The 23,266-nt window shown below is 33.0% G+C and overlaps 2 protein-coding genes across 3 annotated transcripts; one reads left to right on the forward strand and one right to left on the reverse strand.

Annotated features, from left to right (window-relative positions):
• Positions 1 to 10,009: 10,009 nt before the first annotated feature.
• Positions 10,010 to 12,424, reverse strand: LOC8258577 (cytochrome P450 72A397). Of its 2 annotated transcripts, none has more exons than XM_025156858.2 (5): positions 11,924 to 12,424; positions 11,625 to 11,845; positions 11,174 to 11,448; positions 10,650 to 11,013; positions 10,010 to 10,571 (listed from the first exon to the last, which is right to left on the reverse strand). In XM_025156858.2, the coding sequence occupies exons 1-5, from the start codon at positions 12,198 to 12,200 to the stop codon at positions 10,146 to 10,148; spliced, it is 1,563 nt and encodes a 520-aa protein (XP_025012626.1). In that variant the 5' UTR covers positions 12,201 to 12,424; the 3' UTR covers positions 10,010 to 10,145. The 2 variants fall into 2 exon arrangements, with proteins under 2 accessions (XP_025012626.1, XP_002516130.1); XM_002516084.4 differs by having other exon boundaries at positions 11,174 to 11,418; positions 11,924 to 12,422.
• Positions 12,425 to 19,389: 6,965 nt separating this feature from the next.
• Positions 19,390 to 22,693, forward strand: LOC8258576 (trihelix transcription factor DF1). The gene is made up of 2 exons (XM_002516083.4): positions 19,390 to 20,628; positions 20,790 to 22,693. The coding sequence occupies exons 1-2, from the start codon at positions 20,108 to 20,110 to the stop codon at positions 22,099 to 22,101; spliced, it is 1,833 nt and encodes a 610-aa protein (XP_002516129.1). The 5' UTR covers positions 19,390 to 20,107; the 3' UTR covers positions 22,102 to 22,693.
• Positions 22,694 to 23,266: the final 573 nt, after the last annotated feature.

A 23,266-nucleotide genomic window follows, 5' to 3' on the forward strand; every position in this document is an offset into this window, starting at 1 on the left:
TGCTTTAGAGATATTCTGTTCTGGTGCGTCAAAAGTGCAGCATGGAATTTTTGGTCTGTGCCTCTATAGAGAGCAAAAGAAGCATCTCTTCAGCTAAAGTCTTTAAGGTTAAAATTTGAAATCATTTGAGTAAGGAATTATTTTTTTTTTTTTTTTTTGGGTTTTTGCTTTGGTGCAGCATGTGATTGAAAGAAAGAGATTGATGGGACTTTTGGGTTTGATTATCTATTTCATATCATTTGTACTAAGATTTATGTTCTTTGTTTTATTTGAAGTTTCCTTCCTGCAATGTTGTGCCCATAAGACATTTTGATTCAATGATGAGAGAGATCAGTTCCATTGAAATCAAAGGACATGATCATTTCATGGCCATAAAAAGGGAGAGATAAGGTTAATTTAACATAACCAGATTTTAGGAAATTAGAATAAAGATTCAGAATTGCCATGATTGTTTGTTTGTTAACAAATTACATTAGTGGCATTGTTTTGATGGCCAAATTATTTTATTTCTTTAAAACTTATCAAGTCCCACTGAAACCCTAAAGTGCTATTTAACTACTTTATATCCTAAGGTAACCAGAAAAGAAAATAAAGGTACCAAGATTTGATTATTTCTCATTAAGGAGGAAACTATCCGTTCCCTGCTTCTCAATTTTGTTTGAAGCAAAATTTTAATTTAAGAAAAAAAGGAATTGCTTTAAAAGTAGTGTTTGTTTTGAGGGTTTTTTTATATTGCAAATATTTTTTTAAATTCATTGATTTTATATGTATATTAAATAAGAAATCGTGAATAAATTTATAAAATTAAAATTTTATAAGAAATTCAGTTTTTATAATCCATTAATTCTGACAAAATTCATAAATTATAAACATCTCATTCAAACATTTTTGTCTGGCTTAAAACTTTACGTAGCTTGCAAATATAGAATACCTAGCTAATGAAAATCTAACCCAAGTGCAGATTGGCTAAGCCAAGTTTGGTTTTAGCCTTGATGTCTGTGTTTACCTTTCAGCATTTCCCTAGCACTTCTGCTTAGTTCGAAAGAAAGCCAGCACTAAATCTAATCAGATCAGACCAAACAGTACAAATAAATCATGGCTAACAGCTATAATAGGCCTAGTCCAAGAAAACAAATATTATATACACCTAAAGTCCTACTTTCAAGTGTCCTTACAGGGCTCGCTCTGTTACCATCACAACCAGTAAGGCAGCCCATAAGAAATTTGGTCCACAAGCCTACGTCACAATTAGAATTTAGGAAAAATATTATAAATATCTATAATTCTTCTTTTGTTTTATTTTTCAAATTTATGGTGTTTTTTTTTTCAATTTTTGCTATGTTAAAATATAAAAAAATATAATTTCTTAACTATTTTTAAAATTTATAAATTTAGTTGATTTTTAATTTTTTTAAAAATAATTAAAAAAAATAGTTTGATAAGTATAAAATTATATATTAGGTATTTAAAAGTATTTTAAAGCTAAAAAAGACACATCACAATTGAAAATTGAAAAACAACTATGATGTAGATTTGAAAAGAGAAAAAATTATAAAAACAATAGTTTTGAAAAATATTTTGATTTACTATTTTGCTTTAGAAAGATAAATTTGTTGAAATGCACATAAATTGATCCAACAACATTTTGGTCCGAAACAAAGAAAACATAAAAAGAATTACTAGCCGTATCAGCAATAAATTTATAGAAACTTTAGACGCAGGCTTAAATGCTACAATCTGACCAACAGAAGACAAGGAAATCCTTTTACATTGGTTGCCATGAGCATCATCAAAATTCAAAAGCATGGCAAGTGGCAACTGATGCAACCCAAAGACAAAGGGTCCGGCAGCTTGGCCTTCTGTTAACAACAACAAACAAATGTTTATAAAAGGACAAAGGCTTGTAAGGCCAAAACACACTAAAGATCATTTGGTCTGACAACACATTTTATCCCAAAGAGTAAACAAATCCACCAATAATCTATCCTGATTTTTGTCTGCAACGCTAAGACTCCTCTCTCCTCACGTTAAGGTAATAATGACATTGACTGCTGTCTTTTACCAGTAACTTTACTGTTGTCCACAACTTGACTGCGCTGGTTCTTGTTTTCTTCATATATTCCATGCCAAGGCAACATATTATATACCCATTTCTGAATGCGAATTATCTCATAAGACCAGAAATATCACATGCAAATGGACATATATTCTCTTCTTTTTGGATCAGCCAGCAGAAATATCACATGCAAATGGACATATATTCTCTTCTTTTTGGATTAGCCAGCTAAAAATAATAGCAGCTGTAGTATTAGCAGCATGGTAATATTTTGATTGTTAGTAAGAAAGTTGTGAGTTGTCATTTAGCTTATTTATTTTTTAGCAAGTTTGTTATGACAGCTGGTAGTACATAAATAAATTGAGATAGATTCGGTGTGATAGAAATAGTCTATATGGGCACCACATATTGGATTAAGGGTATTCAAAATTTAATACAATCATAATTCTTTCTAACTCTCTCTCTTTATCTCTATATTAATTGTTAGGTTATGCAACAATGGTATCAGAGCAGTCTGATTCTGATGAGACCTTAGTTGCTATTACAAAAATGGTAAAAAAGAGCAAAGCTATCGTAAATCCTAATCCAACCCCCACCTCCACCACCCATCCAAAATCTAGAATATAGAATCACCATGATTGATCAAAGGAACCAAGAATTCATGAGAGAAGTTTATAGTCATTTAGATGTTCACAACAAGCAACTATAAGAGAGTCATTCTTCTCAGTTGGTTGTACAATCTAAGCTTGATTAACTAATGGAAATGATGAAATCCTTCTCATGTAAACCACCGTCCATTAACATAGCTGCAACTTCCTCTTCCTACTCACCACCTACTAATACAGCTACAACTTTCTCTTCTCACCCCCCCCACTAGTTAATACAACTAGAAGATCCTTCTCTTAACCTGTTACCGATGGGGTTCATCCATTTGGTAAAGAACTGATTTCTAGCCCAAATGGTTCTCAATTGGCCAATGAGCTTAATTACTCTAGTATATCCAACAATAATAGTTTCTTCAACGCTAAGATGCGCAAATTAGATCTTCATACTTTCGAGGGCACCAACCCAAGAACTTGGATAAGAAATGTGAAAAATACTTCTTATTATATGGTATACAAAAGGAGCATAAACTAGACTTAGCTACTCTATACTTAAGGGAGAAACCAAATATTTGGTACCAAGGATGGCAGATGATTCATAAGGAGAAGAGTTGGAACGAGTTCTTTGGAGCACTGTGGCAGAGATTTGGTGAACTTAGTGTAGCAGATATAGTAAAAGGAATTCAACAAGCTCAAATACAAAGGGGATTGTAAAGGAGTATCATCAGAAGTTTTAAGATCTTAAGCCCCTCATGCTGAAGTACCACCCCTGGCTAAATGAGACCTACTTTATCTCAAGTTTCATTAGTGGCTTAAGCAACGAATTAAGGCCTATGGTGAAGATATTTAAACCATCAGATTTGCATTAGGCCTGGTAGCATGAAAAATTGTGGGAGTAATCCACTACAACTATGTTTAAAAAACAAAAATTCATTCCTAGAATTCAAATTCCTTACACCACTAGAACCACCACCTTCAATCCCTCTAATTCAATAAACCACCTTATAGCTAAACATATCCAGCAAAACCACTAGCTAAAAAGCTGAAGCAAACATTGACAGCACTACAAAACCAAAAACAAACCTTACTAAATTGAGAAGGACTCATGGCCAATGTTTCAAATATGGTGATAAATACTTTCTAGGTCACGTGTGCAAAAATAAGCAACTCAACGCCACAATTGCTACTGAAGATGAAGTTGTTGAAATGGAAGGAGCAGAGTCTAATGAGGAGGAAATAGAGAAGGTAGGAATATAAAGATTTCCTTACATGCTATTGAGGGAAGTGGGAGCCTGAACACCTTGAAGATAAGAGGAATGGTGAACGGGAAGGATATTTTGATCTTAATAGATAGTGGGAGTACCCACATTTTTGTGGATATAGCCATGGCTAGATGTGTAGGTAGTGTCATTTCAAAAGCTAGGACTCTTGTTGTGACTATAGCCAACCAGTAAGATATGCACAACATATCTATTTGCAAGGGTTTCAAATATGGTATGCAGGGTTATAAAGTTGGCTATGATTTTCGTACATTGGGGTTAGAAGGACATGATATGGTCCTAGGAGTTGATTGGATGAAACAATATAGTCCAATCAACTTTGATTTCGTGCATATGCAACTTTCATTCACGAGGAGGGAAAATATATTACATCGACTGGTAGCAGAGATGGTGGGGAGCTAAGAGCAGTAGAGGGCAAAAGACTACAAAACTATTTGAGAAAAAATGGTCCTGACAGTGCTGCACATTTGTACTCCATCACTTGCAAATGGATGGCAATCGAAGAAAATGATCCTTCCAATACAATAGCAATCAATGTAAGTACCCCTGAGCCTTTGGCTTTACTGTTACAGAAATACCATGTTATGTTTGAAGATCCCAAGTCCTTACCCTTTGAGAGAAGCCATGATCACTCCATACCTCTAATAGAAGGGTCTCAACCTGTCAACATCAGGCCCTATAGGTATCCACACTTTTAAAAGAATGAAATAGAAAAGCAAATTAAGGAAATGCTTTCTACTTTAGTCATACAGCCTAGCATTAACCCATTTGCTTCCCCTGTCCTACTAGTTAGAAAGAAAGATGGTATATGGAGGTTGTGTGGACTATAGGCAATTGAAAATCCCTTTACTGTCAAAAATAAATTTCCTATACCTATCATAGATGACCTATTAGATAAGCTCTATAGGGCAAATTTTTTCTCTAAATTAGACTTAAGGGCTGGCTATTATCAAATTAGGATGAAGCCCAATGACATACCAAAAACAGAAACACACCATAGACACTATGAATTCAGGGTAATGCCATTTGGCTTAACCAATACACCAGCAACCTTTTAAGCCCTCATCAACCATGTATTTGAGCCTTATCTCAGAAGATTTATTCTAGTCTTCTTTGATGACATTCTTATGCACAACTCTAACCTTGATTCACACCTCAAGCACTTAGAAATAACCTTACAATTATTGCAAAACCATCAATCATATGCTAAACTCACCAAATGTTCATTTGCTCAAAAAAAAAATAGAGTACTTTGGCCATATAATTACTGCTGAAGGAGTTAGTACAGATCCTAGCAAGGTGGTAGCTATGACAGATTGGCCAACACCAACTTGTATCAAATCACTAAGGGTATTTTTAGGGCTTACAAGGTATTATAGAAAGTTTACTAAGTGGTATGGATTGATTAGTAGACTCCTGACAGATTTGTTAAAAAAGGATGTTTTTTTATTGGAATGAAGGAGCTGAGTTAGTATCTCAACAGCTTAAGGTGGCTATGACTACAACACCAGTCCTAGATTTACCTAATTTCCAATAACCATTTATCTTAGAGACTGATGCTAGTGGGAAAGGAGTGGGGGCAGTATTAATGCAAAATTAGAGGCATGTTGCTTATATTAGCAAGGCCCTCAGTAAGAAGAATAAGATTTATCAGTTTATGAGAATGAAGTTCTAACAATCTTATTTGTTGTTCATAAATGGAGACACTATTTGGGTAACTCTCACTTTGTAATTAAGATTGATCATGAGAGTATCAAGCACTTATTACAATAGAGAGTACACACTATGCTGCAGCAGAAGGGATTAACGAAGTTATTGGGCCTGGACTACAACATTGCTTATAAGAAAGTTGTAGAGAACAAGGTGGTTGATGCCTTGTTTAGAAGAGGTTGGTCCCAATAGGAGTGAGGAGATTGCTACAGTATTGGCTATATTCTAGTGCCAACTTAGCTACAGGAAATCATTGATAATTATATTAATGATTCCATTAATCAGGAAATTATTCAGGCTTTGACCATTGATCCAGCAGCTAGGGAAAATTATGTGTACAATCAGGGAATTCTGAAGTATAAGGGAAGAATTTCTTGGGTAATTAATAGGATCTTAGGCAGAAAGTCATATTTGCTTCTCATGATTCTTCTATTGGTGGACACTCAAGAATGATGGGCACTTATAATAGAGTAAAGTCTCATTTCTACTGGTCAGGTATGAAGAAGGAGATATACCAATGGGTGGCCAATTATGATGTATGCCAGAGGTGTAAAGGGAAAAATGTTAAACATCATGGATTGTAGCCCTTGCCTATTGTCACGATCCGATCTATGGGCCTATGACCGACGCTAGGGAATGGGTAGGTTTAATGCCAATGAAACCTATAGCAAGCCAAATTATCCAATGATTCAAATAAACATATACATGATTATATACTATTAAAGTAAACCAACACTTCATTAACAAATCTGCACAGTTAAATTAATTCTCCAGCTAGATTACTAGCAAATTTTCTATAATTTTTAACAGAACAAAATAAAATATAAAGCATCAAGTACACAACTGCGGAGAGTCTAAAATTCCAAATAATTTGAAATACAGAAGTAAAGATTTAATTACAATAAGCCCGAAGGGAGAATGGATAGCCCCAAGGTCTAACAAAACTCTAGTTTGAGAATAGCAGACTGGAATAATACCTGACACTATAGCATTAAAGGCTTGCGCATCCTAATGGGTGAGAGTGAACACTCTTGCCTGCCTATGGCCTGACTGCTGAAAGCCCGAACCTGACTCTGAACTCTGCCCCCTGATTGGCCTCCCATAGGCCTGCCTCCAAAACCATGGCCCTGCTGGCCGACAAACTGAGATCCACCTGAGAATATCCATGAGTTGTAGAAAAAGTTGGTCGGGTCACACTAATAGATGAGCGCTAAGGGAAAGCTGGTTGACTGAAATAGCAAGGACATGCTCGAGCCATATGACTCATCTCGCCACACCTGAAACAGCCTCCGCTGGAAGCTAGGCACGGTTCTTGATGTAACCTGCCGCACATCTGACAAGTGCTGACTCTAAAACTAGAGCTGCTGTAACCCGAACTCTGTCCACTGCCGCTGAAGCCCTGTCCTAGCCTAAGTCCTCGGCTACCCTTCCAATTATGTCTACCCTTCTTGTGAGTACGGTAGCCTCTCTTCCCAGCCTGTTGGTCGAAACCCCATAGTAACCTCCACTGCCATAAAATGGCACAGCTGGCTGTGCACTAGTCTGCCCCTCAGTCTTGGTCTTCTTTTTCTTGCCTTCATCAGTCCCCTCGCCAAACCCCCGCAGGGTCATCTCCATTTGTCTAGCCATATAAGTCACCTCTAGAAAGCTGCTCCTCCTAGACTAAACCAAGGAGACAAACTCTGGGCCAAGTCTCGAAATATAATTGTTGTTCTTCTGCTTCTTGGTCCTTACAGCATAGGGCGCATACCTACTCAGTTGCACAAACTGCCTAGTTACTTTACTACTAACAGGTCTCCCTTAACCAGCCCATCGAACCTCTCTTTATACTCATGTCTCACACTAAAAGGGATGAAGTACTCTTCGAAACTGTCCCTGAACTATCTCTATGACATACTATCCAAAAAAGGATGAATATAAACCTGAACCACCAAGATGTTACCCTCTTTAGAGAAAAACTGACCATCTGGATGGTCCTCTTATTTGAACAGTGCAAATTTGATGCCCTCTTCTTAATCTTGTCCAGGAAGTCCAAAGGGTCCCTAGATACCCATCAAACTCCATAAGTCTCAGCTTAGTATACTCAGACATGGGGACCTTGTCAAGATTCCCAATACCGGATCTACTACCATGACTCCCTGAACTCTGGGTAGCCTGCTGTTGAAAGACCAACAATTACTCTAAAGCCCTCTGCATCCCAATCATGCCGCCTACAAATGCTTTAACTGTGACTCCACCAGCACTGGGTGCCTCTTGAGCCTCACCCTGATCTGGCTGGACTGTCGCTCGAGGCCAACCTCGACTCCTAGTATCACAGGTTGGTGCTGGTTGGGCCACTACTAGTGCTGCAGCTGCTCGAGTCATCGGTATAAAAAAAAAACTAAAAATAAACAACAAGATATCAAAACAACAACAAACTCTCTAACATATAGCACAGATACTAGAATCAATGAAATATGCAAGGACAAACTTGACCCTAATTTTGCAGTAGCTAAGGAAGCTAACCTATGTCAAAGAAAATCTAAACCTAAGTTCTGATACCAACTTTGTCACGATATGATTTGTAGGCCCATAACCGGCGCTAGGGAATTGGTAGGTCTAAGGCCACCAAAACCTGTAACAAGCCAAAATAGTCAATGATCCAACTAAAGGCATACATGATTATATAGTATTAAACTAAACCAATAGTTCATTCATAAATTAGCATATAGTTAAATTAATCCTTCAACTAGATCACTAGCAAATTTTCTATAGTTTTTAACAGACCAAAATAAAATATAAAGCACCAAGTACACTACTGTGGAGAGTTTAATGTTAAGATTTAATTATAATAAGCCCGAAGGGGGAAGAGAAGTTGGGCTGCAAAAAGAAGTCGGCAGAGAACCTAGTTGCCGCCTGAAAAATTTAATTGAGACTGTCAGTCTCGAGAGTGAATAAAAATCATATATCTAAAATAAAGCAGCCATAAATATACATATGTAATGGTTGATAAAATAATATAGAACATCACATAAATAATAAGTACGTGCCATAGCATAATTTAAAAATAAATAATTTTTAATTCATAAGGGACAAGCAATTCAGCAGAACTCTAACCTCAATCCTAGCAGTTTTTCAGCTCTCTTATTCTAATAGAACTTGCTCCCGGATAGCAAAGCTCAACCAGAGTCCTCCATATTTATATTACATTTAGGGGTGATGAGTTGATGATGCCACTGCAGGTTTAAATAAATGCGGAAAGAGTTGCAGGCTGAGATGGATAAATTATCTTAGACCAAATATAAAGAGAGGCAACATATCAGACTAAGAAGAGGACTTAATACTCGGGCTTCATAAACTCCTTGGAAACAGGCAAGTCGGTGAACAACTCCAGAAGTTTATGTTTCTTTTTCATTTAATTTTATCTTTCTTGGTTCGCTGGTGTAAATGTATACTAAATTTAGAATTTAAAATGCTTAATTATTTAATAGGTGGTGTTTAATTGCTGAAAGATTGCCTGGTCGAACTGACAACGAAGTCAAGATCTATAGGAATTCTCATTTGAGTAAGAAAATAAAAAAGAATGAGAAACAAGCTGAAAGTTCAACATCACAAAAATCAGAGTCAGAAAAGACTGAAATGGTTATGAAGGGAGATACAGTTACAAACAGGAGTGAAGAAGGTACCTCAAAGAGAGATGAGAACTGGAAATCTAGCTTTGTTGAAGATGATTTCTTTGATTTCTCCAGTGAAGAGCGTTTGAATTTGGAATGGATTAGCAGATTCCTTGAATTGGATGAAACTTGGTTTGACTTCGTTTGATGTTTCAGAGCTTGTTCTCTTTGCAAATGTTTCTTGTAAATGTACATCTTTGTTTTCTGTTAGTGATGCTATATATGGCCAAGTAAATTTAAGTCTTGTAACTATCCTAGGTAATAGCCATTTATAATTTTTCCCTCTTCTCCTCTTTTCAGATATTCTTTCTTTTTTCGTTATTTAGATCTCTTGCTAACTGCACTGTCAGGATTTTCTTGATTGAGAAAATTCTTTTATAGGGAAACTTCCCCCTGTATTCCAATTTAGAATTCAACCTATCAAGAATATGAGTTTTCTTTTGTCCTAGTTAACCGTATGAAATCTGAAGGCATTAAATAACTGGTCAAATTGTATATCTAATGCAGAAACTGACTGGCTCGAAAAGCATTAAGAAACTGTCAAGGCCAAATCTTGTTCATATATAAGTGGAGAAATGAACTGTATGTAGTTCATCACTTGAGATCACAGAATGGAGTATAGGGATATATTGACAATAAACTTAGCAAGCATCAATTACACCCGTGCGTAAATCATGAAAAATCATTACAAAATCACAGTTCTTCATATAAAGAAAGAGATCAAATACTCATCTTAATATAGTATAAATTGGTTACTGAACACTCAAAGAGAATCAGCATTACTCTGCAACCAGCAACTTATCCTCATTGTACAATAATTAACTAGCTCATATTATTCATTATATTATATTTGATGTAGGATAACAGGAGCACCGTGTTGTGGTCTAAGAGTGATGTTAACATAAGGAGCATGAGTGTACGAAGGTGAAAGCTCAAACCAGAAATTTTGAAGAATCATAGCCAGAGCCATCTTTGCTTCTATATTGGCAAAATTTTGGCCTAGACAAATTCTAGGTCCCCAGCCAAATGGATAGAAAGCCATTTGATCCTTTGATGCCTTTGAAACCCCTTCAGCAAATCTTTCTGGTCTGAATTCTTCCACATTATCTCCCCAGTAATCAGGATCATGATGAACAAATATTGTTGGCAAGTAAAGCTCTACTCCAGCAGGAATTGACATTCCTTTTATGTTGGTTTCTTTGAGAGTGTGTCGATATAGAGCAGCTACAGGTGGATATAACCTGAAGACCTCATTTAATATCATCGTGACCTGCAGTAATTTGACTGTATAAGCTACATAACATTAAATCTACCCGTAAAAACACGCAAAATTTGGGGTAGTTCTCACAGATTTAAGGCGGTTTAGATCTTCAATCTCAGGTATTTTCTTGCCACAAATTTGTAGAACTTCTTCTCTTGCCTTTACTTGCCAGTTTGGATTCCTAGATAAAACAATCAATGTCCATGTGAGCCAATTTGCTGTAGTCTCTTGACCAGCAAAATACAACAATTTGCATTCCTCTATTATATCTTCATTTGTCATATCACTGGCAGCTTCTCGTTTGCATCGTATTAGCAAGCTTAGCAAGTCAACATTGCTGGGGCTATCAATTTGCATGGCCTGCTCTTTCCTACGGATCATGTCCCTTAATGTTGCTTTAATCTCATCGTCTATATCATATCTCCTCTTGTTCTTTTTAGTGGGTATGAATCTATACAGAAATTAAAGAAGCACAGAAAATGATTTCAAACAAGCAAGTTAGAGATAAAAGATAAGCCCTTTCTTTTTTCTTTTTTTTTTTCCTCTTTTTTTCTTTCTTTTTGCTTTTTCGGGTAAATTTAAAAGGCAGTATAAATAAATAAAATGATCACCTTAAACCAGGAATGTAGATGGACCTGTAAGCTTCAAGGACCAAACTCACTTGTTCTTTTTGAAGTTCAAAAATTCTCTTTCCTTCTTGGTAGCTACTCCCAAAGGCAGTTCGAGCAATAACATCACCAGCAAGAGCATCAAATTCTGTTGCAACATCTATTTCACATAACCCTTTAGGGCTCACTAATTTCTTCCACCGATTGATCAGGTCAGAACAACTGGTTGCAAATTGTGGAACCATACACTGTTTATAGCAGTTAATCATCAGGATATCCTAAGAATATATAATTTGGCACGGAATATTAGAGTACTCTAAAATTGAGTGTAAAGACTACTAGTACTAATAAATTTGGCACAGTGATGCAAGAGTCAGTTTTTAGGATTCTTAAATTATAGTTTGAGTCTAGTTAAAATCCAGTAGTAAAATTTATGAAGATATATATAGCCTACCTTGAGTTTCTCATAGTGGAAAGCAGGTGTCATCAATTTTCTGCGTTTGGCCCATTTATCACCTTCTAAGGTTGAGACGCCAAGTTGTAAAAGATTGACAAGAGGGTTCAATGGTGGTTTTACAAAGTGACCGTTCTTGTCGGTTAACACCCACCTGATCATTTCTGGGTCCGCTAGTATTAACCTTGGTCTCGTTCCAAACCAACTCAAAGAGACCTTCCCTGTTTTCACAATCTCATCTTATGACACATATTGAAACATAAAAATTATATGGATATATTGTTTATGAAGTTGCTTACCATAATTTTTCACCATTTCATGAAAGAATGGAAGTACACGTGGATTAATTTGATCATTTAGAGCTATAGGCTTGGACAAGGCTCTCATGGAAGACTTTGTAATTGCTTCCCCGTCACCATTAAAAAGCTTGTAAGAGTTGCCTCTAATACCTTGCTTCCTTAATTGCTTCTCTAGTCTTTTTGGCCCAAACCAAATCATATAAGCGAATCTGATTACAGAATAGAGAGACAATAATACACAAGAAAGAAGTAAGGTTTTAGAAATGGAGCATTCCATTTTCTTTTGCTACAAACTGCTGGATCGATAAAATCTTTTGAGAAAAAAGGAGATCCAAGTGCTAGTGGATTTATAGGGCTCTTTGTCGATTCCTATTTAAGTTTGACCAGCTTAACTTCTCACTTTAGAAAAGATCCATTTGGTGTGTCAATTTCATACCACTCAACTGCAATTAGAAGGATTGGGGACCAAGAAATTGGTGTCGGCAATCTTATGGAATTGAAAAACCCAACATTGAAATTTTGGAATCAAAATAATCTTTGTTTTATATCTATTAGTAAGATGTTTTAACATATTATGGAATTTAAAAGATTTAAAATAATTTGATAAACTTATAAAGAAAACAAAATAATTATGTTGTGAAGTAGGTAAAATAAGAGCATATTTTTATAATAAATACTTTAAATAATAAAATAATAATAACAATTTAAAAAGTTGTGAAGTCTAAGAAATTCAAACCAAATAGAATCGTTTTTAATTTCATTTGATTCAAATTCAATTTTGAAATAAATATACTATTTGGCTGTGTGCGGGTAATAAAGTATTATTTTAAAAGTTGAAGATTTAACTCAAAATTTTAATTACTTTAAAAGAAATTTTTAACATTTGTTTACATGCTCTTGGATTCATTAATCATAGCTAAAGCCTCAAAAATTTCTCTTAGCAGAATTTTGGTTTTGTTATGGCCTACCTGTATAGTAAGGTCGGATGGGAGACTAATTATTATTACTTGATGGTGAGATCCACTAAGCTTAATATTCGTGGGAATGAAGCAAAACAGAAAAAAATTGTCTGTTTCTTATCTTTGTGTTGTTGTTTTTTACTATTTTTATTACAAACAGCAAACATGCTATGATCATGATGAAGTCTGTCATAAAAGGACATCCGAAACGTGGACAACAAAAAATTTGTCCGAAACTTCTGACGATGCCCTGTAAGGCTTGTAACCCAAGTGTTAAATAATGTCACGTAATCCATCGCAAGTGATGTAGTGCTGCTGTGACTGAATGTGATGTCTTCTTCTAATTTAGTATAGGGCTAAGCTACTAATATAATGGGCTAGATACAAACTAAATTTAGCTCAGTCTGTGTTAATATCTTTAATAATGTGAGGAGCAGGAAAGTACTGTGTTTTCAAATATTTTTAATTACTACATATGACATTCGTTAATGGTAGAATTAAGTCTAGAACAGTTTTAACTCTAAATTTCCATTTAAAAAAAGCTAATTACCCCAAAATTTAAACAATTCAATGACTATCAGTTGATGACTGACTGCTTTTTCCATGGTTTATAAATTTCCACCTTAAAAGTGGTGTACTGTAGAATGACCTGAGCTGCAGGTTGTGGGGGAAGAAGAGTTATGCCAACAAAAGGAGGATAAGTGGGTGAAAGTTCAAACGAGGAAGTTCTTTTGGATCGGCCATTTTTGCTTCTACATATAGTGGCAAGACTTTGGCCCAGACAAATTCTAGGTTCCCAGCCAAATGATTAGAATGCCATTTGAACCTTCAGTGATGGCGTCGAAACCCCTTGTATACAACTTTCTGTTTGAGTTCTTCACATCATCTCTCCAATAACCACGATCATGGCCAAGACATATAAAGATCAGCGTAGTCGCTCATAGGGACATATCTATCCAGATAGAGGATAGTCTAGATCGATTCATAGATAGATTTCTATCCAGATCATATGCATGTTGAACAAACAATGTTGGTAAATATCTACTCCAGCAGAATTTTGACATTCCTTTTATGTTACAGTTTCCACAGGTGGGTTATATAACCTTAAGACCTCATTTTATATCATTGTTACCTGCAAATTGATTTCATAAGTCAACTAAATCAACTGATTGAAAAACAAAATTAATGAACTTTAACTGAGTGTCACTGGAGTTGTCTTTAAAATTATGAGATTACCGAGTGGAAAGAAGATATCTAATGGTTTGTATAAAAAGTACTCATGGATTTAAGCCGGTTTAGATCTTCAATTTCAAGTGTTTTCTCCACAAATCTGTAAAACTTCTTCTCTTACCTTCTTTCTCTATCTTAAACAAACTCCAAGGGAGATCTTGTAACTTCTTCCCCATCACAATCAAATAGGAAATGATGTGCCCCTAATTAATGATCCCTTGAGATGCTTCACCAGATAATTAACATGGGCAACTCTCGTTACAAACATAATGTAAAGCTTTCGAGAAATTAAATTTTCAATTCTTTTCTTCTTGACAGTTTTTTTTGTTTTTCCACTCATTACAACTTGCAGAATTAGGACCGAAAAATGTGCATGTGGGGGCAGCTTGAAGATAGTAGCTTTTTATTTTCACTTGCTGTCCATGACAAGTAGTAATCCAAACGAGAAGGGCTGGACAGAGTCGACTGTTTGGACAATTTTGCAAATTTTGTGTACGTTGCGTTTGCCGATTTCGTTCTTTTCAGTATTAATAAGTCGAAAATAATAATTAGGCGATGTCTCGCTGCTCGCAATCTGGCCCAAGCACATGCATGGCCTATTCAAGCTCTTTCATTTTTCATAATAATTTTCTGGCTTTTATTTTTTCCTGTAAAAATAAAATAAAAAGAAATATTCCTTAGGGTTTAAGGTTTTTGCCCTTGTTCTTGTTTCAATATCTTTCAGTAATATATACTTTTTTTTTTTTTAATCTGATACATGTGTTATTCCTAATTCATATGTTTTCACTTTAATTAAAGAAAAGCACTGTTATAGCTAAAAGAAAAATCTGATAAAAACAAAAATTATCGTCATGTCTTTGGGCTACGGCCTGTTGAATATGTTATTTAATGAAAAATCATTAAGATTCTTTCTGTTCATCAGAAGTGATATTGGCACCCTCTTTTTCAAATGCCATCCATTTGTTCACAGGCTCTCTGCTACTGTGATGAGATGACCCTCCCTCTTTTGCATTGCCAAGTGTATCTATATATGCCGTAATTCTGACTACTACTAGGAGCATTAGGCTGTCCAGCACTATTGGTTGCCATTGGATCAAAGACCTCTCAATTGATCTCCGTTGTTGGTTTTATGGATTGATCAGTAGTTGGGTGATGTTTGTTTGAGGCATTTAAACTCTAAGTTGTTGGTCCGTTCGTCTCCATTTCTCAAATTTTGTCAAATAAATAGAGGAAACTACCCTAACTAACAATGAGATGTTTAGACTACACTTAATATTTTCAATGCAACCCACTTAATATCTGCAATATGAATTGATTTGGTCGAAGTCTATTAAAAAATTTATTTTATTTAAAAAAACAATATGAGAAATAAAGTAAAATAGAAATGATAAAATTGAAGAAAATATTTTAGTATTATGAATAACATTGATAAATTATTGTTGTATTTATTTGAAAATTCTATCTATCTTTTAAAATTTAATTTAATTAAATCAATTCCTCACAAATTTGATTATGTAGAATTTTAAATTAACTTTTATTCCATTTAAAATAATAAACTTTAAATTTACAAATAAACTTTATAAATTTTAACTAAATATAATATATTTTGTAAAGCTTTACTTGAGCTACTTAGTAACCTGCTCTCTGAATAAGAATTCTAGCTAATTATGTTTCGCTCATAATGGATGACTAAATTCAGCATAAGAAAATATAAAATTTGAATAACTATCAAATGATATTGTTACCAATTAACTTTCAAAGAGAAATTATAAGATTATATATATATATATATATATATATATATATATATGTATATGTATATATCCTATTTATAAATAGAAATAAATGAAATAGATATAAATATAAGAAATTTTCTCATATATAGATGTCTTTTAACGAGTGAAAAAATATTAAATTAAAAATTTATAGTTTTCTTAAAAGAATAAAAGAGATTTAAACTGTAGTAACATGAATGATTTTTGAATTGTGATTTTATTTTTAATTGGGTGACCAATTTGCAATCCGTTGTTTTCGCTGAAGATAAGCTTATAAGAACACTCCCAATGATGCTCTTTATTTTAAAGAGTGTAATTTCTATTATAAAGAACATCTTAAGGTATATTCATATATAAAGAGTAAAATATTTTATTTAAATTCAATAGACTAATATTTTATTTATGTTCAATATACTCTTTATATTTTATTCTATATCTTGTTTTATTTCTATAAATAAATATCAACAGTTTTAATTTCTTTTTTCTTTTATTTTTACTTTTTACCAATAGAAAAATAAGAATTGCAAATATCAATTAAGTCAAATACATAGAAACTAGTAGTGCATTTATTAAGTATAAAGTAGAGAGTAAAGTTTGGCTCTTCATATGTAGAGAACCAAATTGACTATTTACTTTATATTTAAAAAATAAAGAGTACAACAGAATGTTATTTTATGATAGAACTCTTTAAAATAAAAAATTTAATATATATAAAAAGTGAATTGGAAATGCTGTAGGTGGCTAAAATTCTTTAATATGAATCCTTCATTAAATTCCTTTTTAAGTTTGAGAAACACCAACCAAGGAATTAAAGAATACACTAACACTGCGACAGTACAATTCCGAATTACATACACACAACACGAGTATAACAAATGAAGAGTTCAATATGTTTGTCAAGTTCAGTTTAAGAAACATATATAAATAATAAGAAAGAGACTAAGCAAATTGTTAATTAAAGGTATCATAAAAGGTTTAACTTCCTTGTTGAAATGCATACGCCATTGGTATATGGTAGCAAGAGCTTGATTTAGAATACAATAAGATAGATTTAACTGGCGTTAGTGGAAAATAATTAATTTATAATTAAAAAAAAAACTTTAAGATGAAATAAACGAATTAACGATGAAAAGAGTTTTCAAGATCTAAAGACTAAGCGTTAGTTTGGTATATTTATATTCTGGTTTTTTATTGATAAAAAAGTAAAAACGTTTAATGTTTTTAGTTGTTAATTTTTATTTTAATATAAAAATATAAAGAGAAAAAATAGTAAAAAACAAAATTATATTATATATAGACTTTGTTTTTCAAACACTGTATAAATAATTTTGAAAAGCGAAAACAGAAATAATTTTAACAAAATGTTTTTATTTTTTATTTAAAGATAAATAAAAAGTATAAAACAAAAAATACCTCCAGAAAAAACAAAAAAGAAATCCTAAACGAAGTATAATTAATAAAAGTAGAAAAACAATAATAATATAATATATAACTATTTATTGATTTCCATAGAAAACTCCTCTAGTCGACTAGATTTTGAGTGATATCATAAAATGATGGATTATTGAGTGCAGAAATGGGACCATGCTATCCTAGATTTCAGCTGCCTCCATACCATCCAGCAATGGATGACAGGTTCTTTTGACCTTTTTATTTTTCTTTCCCATATTTAGCCCACATTTTTGGAGTCCTACTCGACCCAACATTATTGGTGTTCAGTTCTTCTCCTCCCTATCCAACCATATATATTTCTTTATTTTCTTTTACTTCTTAATTTAATTCCTCCAACCCAAAATTCGATTCATCATCTTATGAAAGAATCCTATATAAATTAAGTGTTTTAGATCATGTTTTATTTAGAGCATAAAATATGAATGGAATAGAACACTATGTTCTAAAATAGCTATTTTACATAATTTTTATTCCACACGTTAGTTCATAGGCTTGAATTAATTATTTTTTTAAAAATTATAATTAAATGTCATATATATTAGTGGGTGATAGATGGTGGCGGCGAATAATTTATAGAAAATAATAAAATAGATTTAAAATAAAAAAATTAAGAAAATATATTTATCCTAAGATGTGGAATAGTCATTTTTTTAGTTCATTATTGAATAAATAATGAAATTAAAGAATGACGATTCCGTATAATAATTATATTTTATTTAAATCAAATTTTAAAATGGAATAACTATAATATTTTACCAAATATGGCTTTATGGTTTTTTTTTTAGGATTTGTATTTTTTAAAAACGTTTTGAGACTTGTAAATTTTAGGGTCTTCTCTAAGTTTTAGGATTCTTAATTTTATTATTCTCGTTACTTGATAATTTAATTAGTTAATTTCGTAATTATTTTATATTAAAATTTGATATTTTAAATCTTGAAATAAGATTCTCTAATATTCATTTAGATAGGATAAGTCATGTTTGAATGATATAATCATTTAATTTAAAAGCAACAGTCTAAATCACAGTCATTTATTTTTAAATTTGAGGCTTCTAGTGAGAGTCCGTCATATTTTCCATATCAAAGATTGAGAATTGGACCTTCTTTATGACCATATCTTGTCAATTAGAAATTTAGAAATAGGATTATTGTAATTTATCATAGAATTTCTTCATGATTAATAAAATTGAAAGAGCAACAAAATTTAAAATATGAGGAATTAACTTTTAAACTTACTTATCAAGAACAATAAATTTTCAATATACAGAAATAATAAAATCTAAGAATTAAATGGTGGGACCAACATAGTGTTATTATTTTATTTTTTCATTTTATTAAACAAATTTTTTAGAAAGTACATAAGTACTTCTTCTCCATATTTGAACTGGGTTAGATCCATAGATCAAATTCAATTATAAAAATCCATTATGGAGGGAGGTGCAAAAGAAAAGAAAAAAGAAGATTTTCCTCACTTCCACATTTAAAAAGAAAAACAAAAATAGCAGTTCATTCATGAAATTTATACATTTTAATCTGAAGGGAAGAAAAAGGAAAAAGAAAAAGAAAAACCAACAACATTACGAAGAAAAATAAATTTGTTGATAATGGCGTTCCTCTAAGAAAAGGGCAGTCGATGGTGAGAGTCCTCGCCGGAGACACAACACAAACGGAGGAGAAATACGATTACAGCCAACAAATTGGATGCATTAATTGGACATGTTCATAACCATTTGGTTTTTTCTTCACAATAATAATAAAGGAAGAGTGGGAGGAAAAAAGAAAAAAGAAAAGAAAAATAATGAAAGAAAAGAGAAACCACCGTTAGATGAAACCTCGAGATCCGGAAGGAGACACAGAATTTAATGTCGGAGACAAGAGGACAAGGTACTGTACTGTAATTCACGTGCACCCCTTTTGTATACTTCCAAATTGATGTCTGATGTCTCTCTCTCATCTCTGCAATCTTTGCTTCAGACACTATATATCATTCACACGTGTTAACCTCTTCTTCTTCTTCTCCTTCTTCTTCTTCTTTTTTTTTTTTTTTCTTGCCTTCTTATTGGCCCACTACACCTCTACCATTCAGATTTGTTATTCCACTGAAATCTTACTCTCTTTTTCTTTATTTTTATCCATTTAATTTTCTTCTGCGTCTTCCATTCAAATGAAAATGAAATCAATTTATATAACCCTTTTTCCAGATTCAAAATACTCCAAAGAAAAAGAAAAAGAAAAAGAAAATTAGATTTCTGTTATTTTTTAAATTGGTAAAAGAATTTATGCTGTCTTGGAGTACCTATCTTCTTATTTGTTATTAAAAAATATCTAAAATATCTGTTTTTTTTATTAAAAAAAAATACAACGGAAGTAGGATGAGTTTCTTAATATTGTTTTATGATATGTTATTATTTATATCTATTTTAATAATTTACTTTTGATATTAAAGAATCTGAAACGAATTATGAATTGATATTTTTGGTTAAATTTTCCATATTTGTATGAGTAAAGCATTTTATTGGGTTTGAGAGTTTAGCCAATAAAAACCCTAACAAGCAAAAAGATGACGCAGTAATTTAAAGAAGAAAAAGAAAAGCAGTAAGTAATGGATCCATCATCTAACAGCTTTTATCTCATAAGTCTCCTCTTTCACTACGTTTGCGCTCTAATCTGATCAACAGACTCAACTTCCCAAAAGCAAAAACCACTCCTTTTAAATTTTCTTTTTCTTTTTAGGTTTCCGATCATCATCTTCTTCTTTTATCAAGAAAATGCAGCATCACTGTTATAATAATAATGGCGTACCAGATATCCACAATCACCAACAGCACGACCACCACCACCACCATCATCATCGTCACCAAGAATTGATAGAAAATGATGAATGTTTCTCCATTTCTAATCCGCTTCAAAATCTAACCCATCCCGATTATCAATTGAGCTCACAACAAAATAAGCAGCAGCAACAACAACAGTTATTATTGCAACATCAACATCAGGTGCAGCATCAGCATTCTATTCCCATAACTCATCAACTGCTTCAGCCCCATTTTAGACCGGCATTTCAACAGCAGCAGCAGGAAGTAGAGGGATTACTTCATTCACAAATAGTGGCCACACGGCAACACCAACCATTTTTTCTGAAATTCAAATTGGGTCTCGAGCAAACTAGTAGCAGCAATAAAGAGTGTGCTTTAAATCATCATAACTCTACACCACATGTCCCAGTAATAATGCAGCCGCCTCATCATTCTTGGAAAGATTCTACCTCCTCTATCAGAGAACCCTTTTGGTAATTTAATGCTAAATCATTCATTATTATTTTTCTGTAAATTATTCAGTATCATTTTTCTAAATCTGTTCTATTTTATTTTGTAAAAGCTTGCGGGATTTAATGCAAAATTATTCATTATCACATTTTCAGAATTTATTTATTTATAAAAATTGTTTCAGGAAACAGCTTAATACAAGTAACATTAAACAACAGTTTGAAAATGGAGAGCAAGAAGCAGTTCAAGGAAACAACAAAAATAATAAGGATCTAGAAAACAAATATAGTCACTTTGGTGGTGAGCTTGAAGCAATCTACAATCTTGCAAAAGTTGCTGAAACTAATCAAACAGGTTCTGGGTCTGCTCTCACCAGCGAAAACTCACCGAAAACTGCTAATATCTCCATGCCATTTAGTGCAGTGCCAGGCCAAAATGCTGGTGTTATTGGTGCAGATAATGCTGGGACTGGGGTTGATCATGGTTCAGAGAACTCTATTGGAGAGGAAGCTTCACTTAGGAAGAGTCAAAAGAGGATGAGAAAGAGGAAAATGAAGGAGAACTTGAGCTCAATGGCCCGTTTTTTTGAGAATTTGGTGAAACAAGTGATTGATCATCAAGAAATGTTGCACAGAAAGTTCTTGGAAGTGATAGATAAAATGGATAAAGAGAGAACAGAAAGAGAAGAAGCATGGAGGAAACAAGAAGCCGCTAAGTATAATAGAGAAGCCATTTCTAGAGCACATGAACAGGCCTTAGCTTCAAGCAGAGAAGCCCAAATCGTTTCTTGCATAGAAAAAATTACAGGCCACAGTATTGATCTTCCCGCTAGAAAGACTCCATTGTTGTGTCAACAAGAAATCTCAAAAGAACTCACTAAAGAATTGACACCTACAGATACAAATATAAATAACAGATGGCCTAAAGCTGAAGTTGAGGCCTTGATCCAAGTAAGGACCAACATAGAAACAAAGTTTCAAGAGCCTGGCTTGAAGGGACCTCTTTGGGAAGAGGTAAGTTCTATAATGAGTTCAATGGGCTATCAACGATGTGCAAAGAGGTGCAAAGAGAAATGGGAGAATATTAACAAGTACTTTAGAAAAGCCAAAGAAAGTACTAAAAAGAGGTCTCAACAGTCCAAGACATGCTCTTATTTTAATCAGTTGAATCAGATTTACTCGAGAACATTAACTGATTCTCCTTCTGTTAAAACTTGTTCAATGCCTCCTCTTAGCAGCAATGATGGTGTCGAAAAGCATCAAGGTTATTCAGACCTTTTAGAAGCCTTCATTTCAGGGAGAGACATTACTACCTCAACAAGTCCCTCCAGTAAGAAAATGAGAATTGATGAAATGGGTACTTCAATATTGGAAATGGATGCCGCTGCTAATGAAAAAGGAGAGCAAGGAAGCCATGATCAGGAGAAAGACGACCATGAAGATGATTATGAGATGGATACTGATGAGGATCAAGGTAGCAGTAGTCAGGATGAATAGAAGTGGTACATTAGATTTTCATTGAAAGTGAGTTTTTTTTTGTTTTTTTCTTTGGTGCAGATTCTTAAATGAGTTAAGAGGCAAACGCTATTCAATTTAATTTCTGCTATTCATTTGATTTTCGAGTTACTAGTTCTTTTTTTTCTTGGAATAACTGATTATTCAGCTGACAATATTTGATTATCATTCCTTGTAAAATAGAGAGAAAGATTAAAGTAGATGAGCAATAGAAAATATTGGTCAAATTCTTGGTGTAATTTCCTTTTTCTCTTATTAAATTCTTGATCAAATTATAGTTACTTCAACACACACAGACTCCAATTCTTGCTGTATGTGAATTACAGTCTTACAACGTTGGGGGGTTCATAATGGATTATACCGCAGAGAAAGAAAGTTCTCCAACACACTTTGTGCGTCAAATTGAACTGAAACGGTATGGTTAATAGTGAGGATGGCAAGATGAAGGTCCAGTAAAATGACTATTTACTTTTGGAGTCTCTAATTAGCAGGATTTAATCCTAATAAGTTTTCAGTGAAAAAACATTGAAGGCATTATCGATTAGGTGGTTAAGCGTGCAAAGCTTCACTCGTTTTTTGATTTTGTTCTTGTGTTTTTAAAAGGGGTAATTACAAAAATACTGTTTTATCTTGTTAATATTTGATAATTAAGTGTTTAAGTTCTTAAGAATTAAAATTTGGTACATGTACCTAGTAGATGTTTATAAGTGGGTGTATATAACAGGTCAATAATAAATTATATAGTGTATCAATATTAGCTTCTTTTAAAAATAATTACAAAATGATGTGTCAATTTATTAAAATTTAATAATCAGGTGTATAAATTTTTAAATTTATAATTTAGTGTCTAGAATTAAAAATTATTAATATTTGATTGAGTGAAACCACTTATTATTTATAAAAAAATATAATGTAGACAAATCAAATTTTATTATATTTTCATTGTGAAAGATAATATTTACATGGAGAATGATAAATTTTTTATTTAAACAATCAAAATTATAGAGATAAATAAAAATATAAAACTAAATATTATATATATTATAAGCATATGTATTCATAATTAACCTTATAGTTAAAATTATCATTTTCAATAGTAATCGATTTTGTTTTAGATGTTTATAGTGATGGTTTAAAGAAGACAAGG

The sequence above is a fragment of the Ricinus communis genome, chromosome 3 (assembly GCF_019578655.1).
Source record: "Ricinus communis isolate WT05 ecotype wild-type chromosome 3, ASM1957865v1, whole genome shotgun sequence".
Classification (NCBI taxonomy): domain Eukaryota; kingdom Viridiplantae; phylum Streptophyta; class Magnoliopsida; order Malpighiales; family Euphorbiaceae; genus Ricinus; species Ricinus communis.

Excerpts from the sequence above, each read along its gene's own strand:
- LOC8258577 (XM_025156858.2), bottom strand. The coding sequence starts at position 12,200 with ATGGAATGCTCCATTTCTAAAACCTTACTTCTTTCTTGTGTATTATTG. Across the intron at positions 11,449-11,624 it reads TCCACTATGAGAAACTCAAG|GATATCCTGATGATTAACTG; the intron begins GTAGGCTATATA and ends ATATATTCTTAG. Across the intron at positions 10,572-10,649 it reads ATCTAAACCGCCTTAAATCT|GTCACGATGATATTAAATGA; the intron begins GTGAGAACTACC and ends AAATTACTGCAG.
- LOC8258576 (XM_002516083.4), top strand. The coding sequence starts at position 20,108 with ATGCAGCATCACTGTTATAATAATAATGGCGTACCAGATATCCACAAT. Across the intron at positions 20,629-20,789 it reads TCTATCAGAGAACCCTTTTG|GAAACAGCTTAATACAAGTA; the intron begins GTAATTTAATGC and ends AAATTGTTTCAG.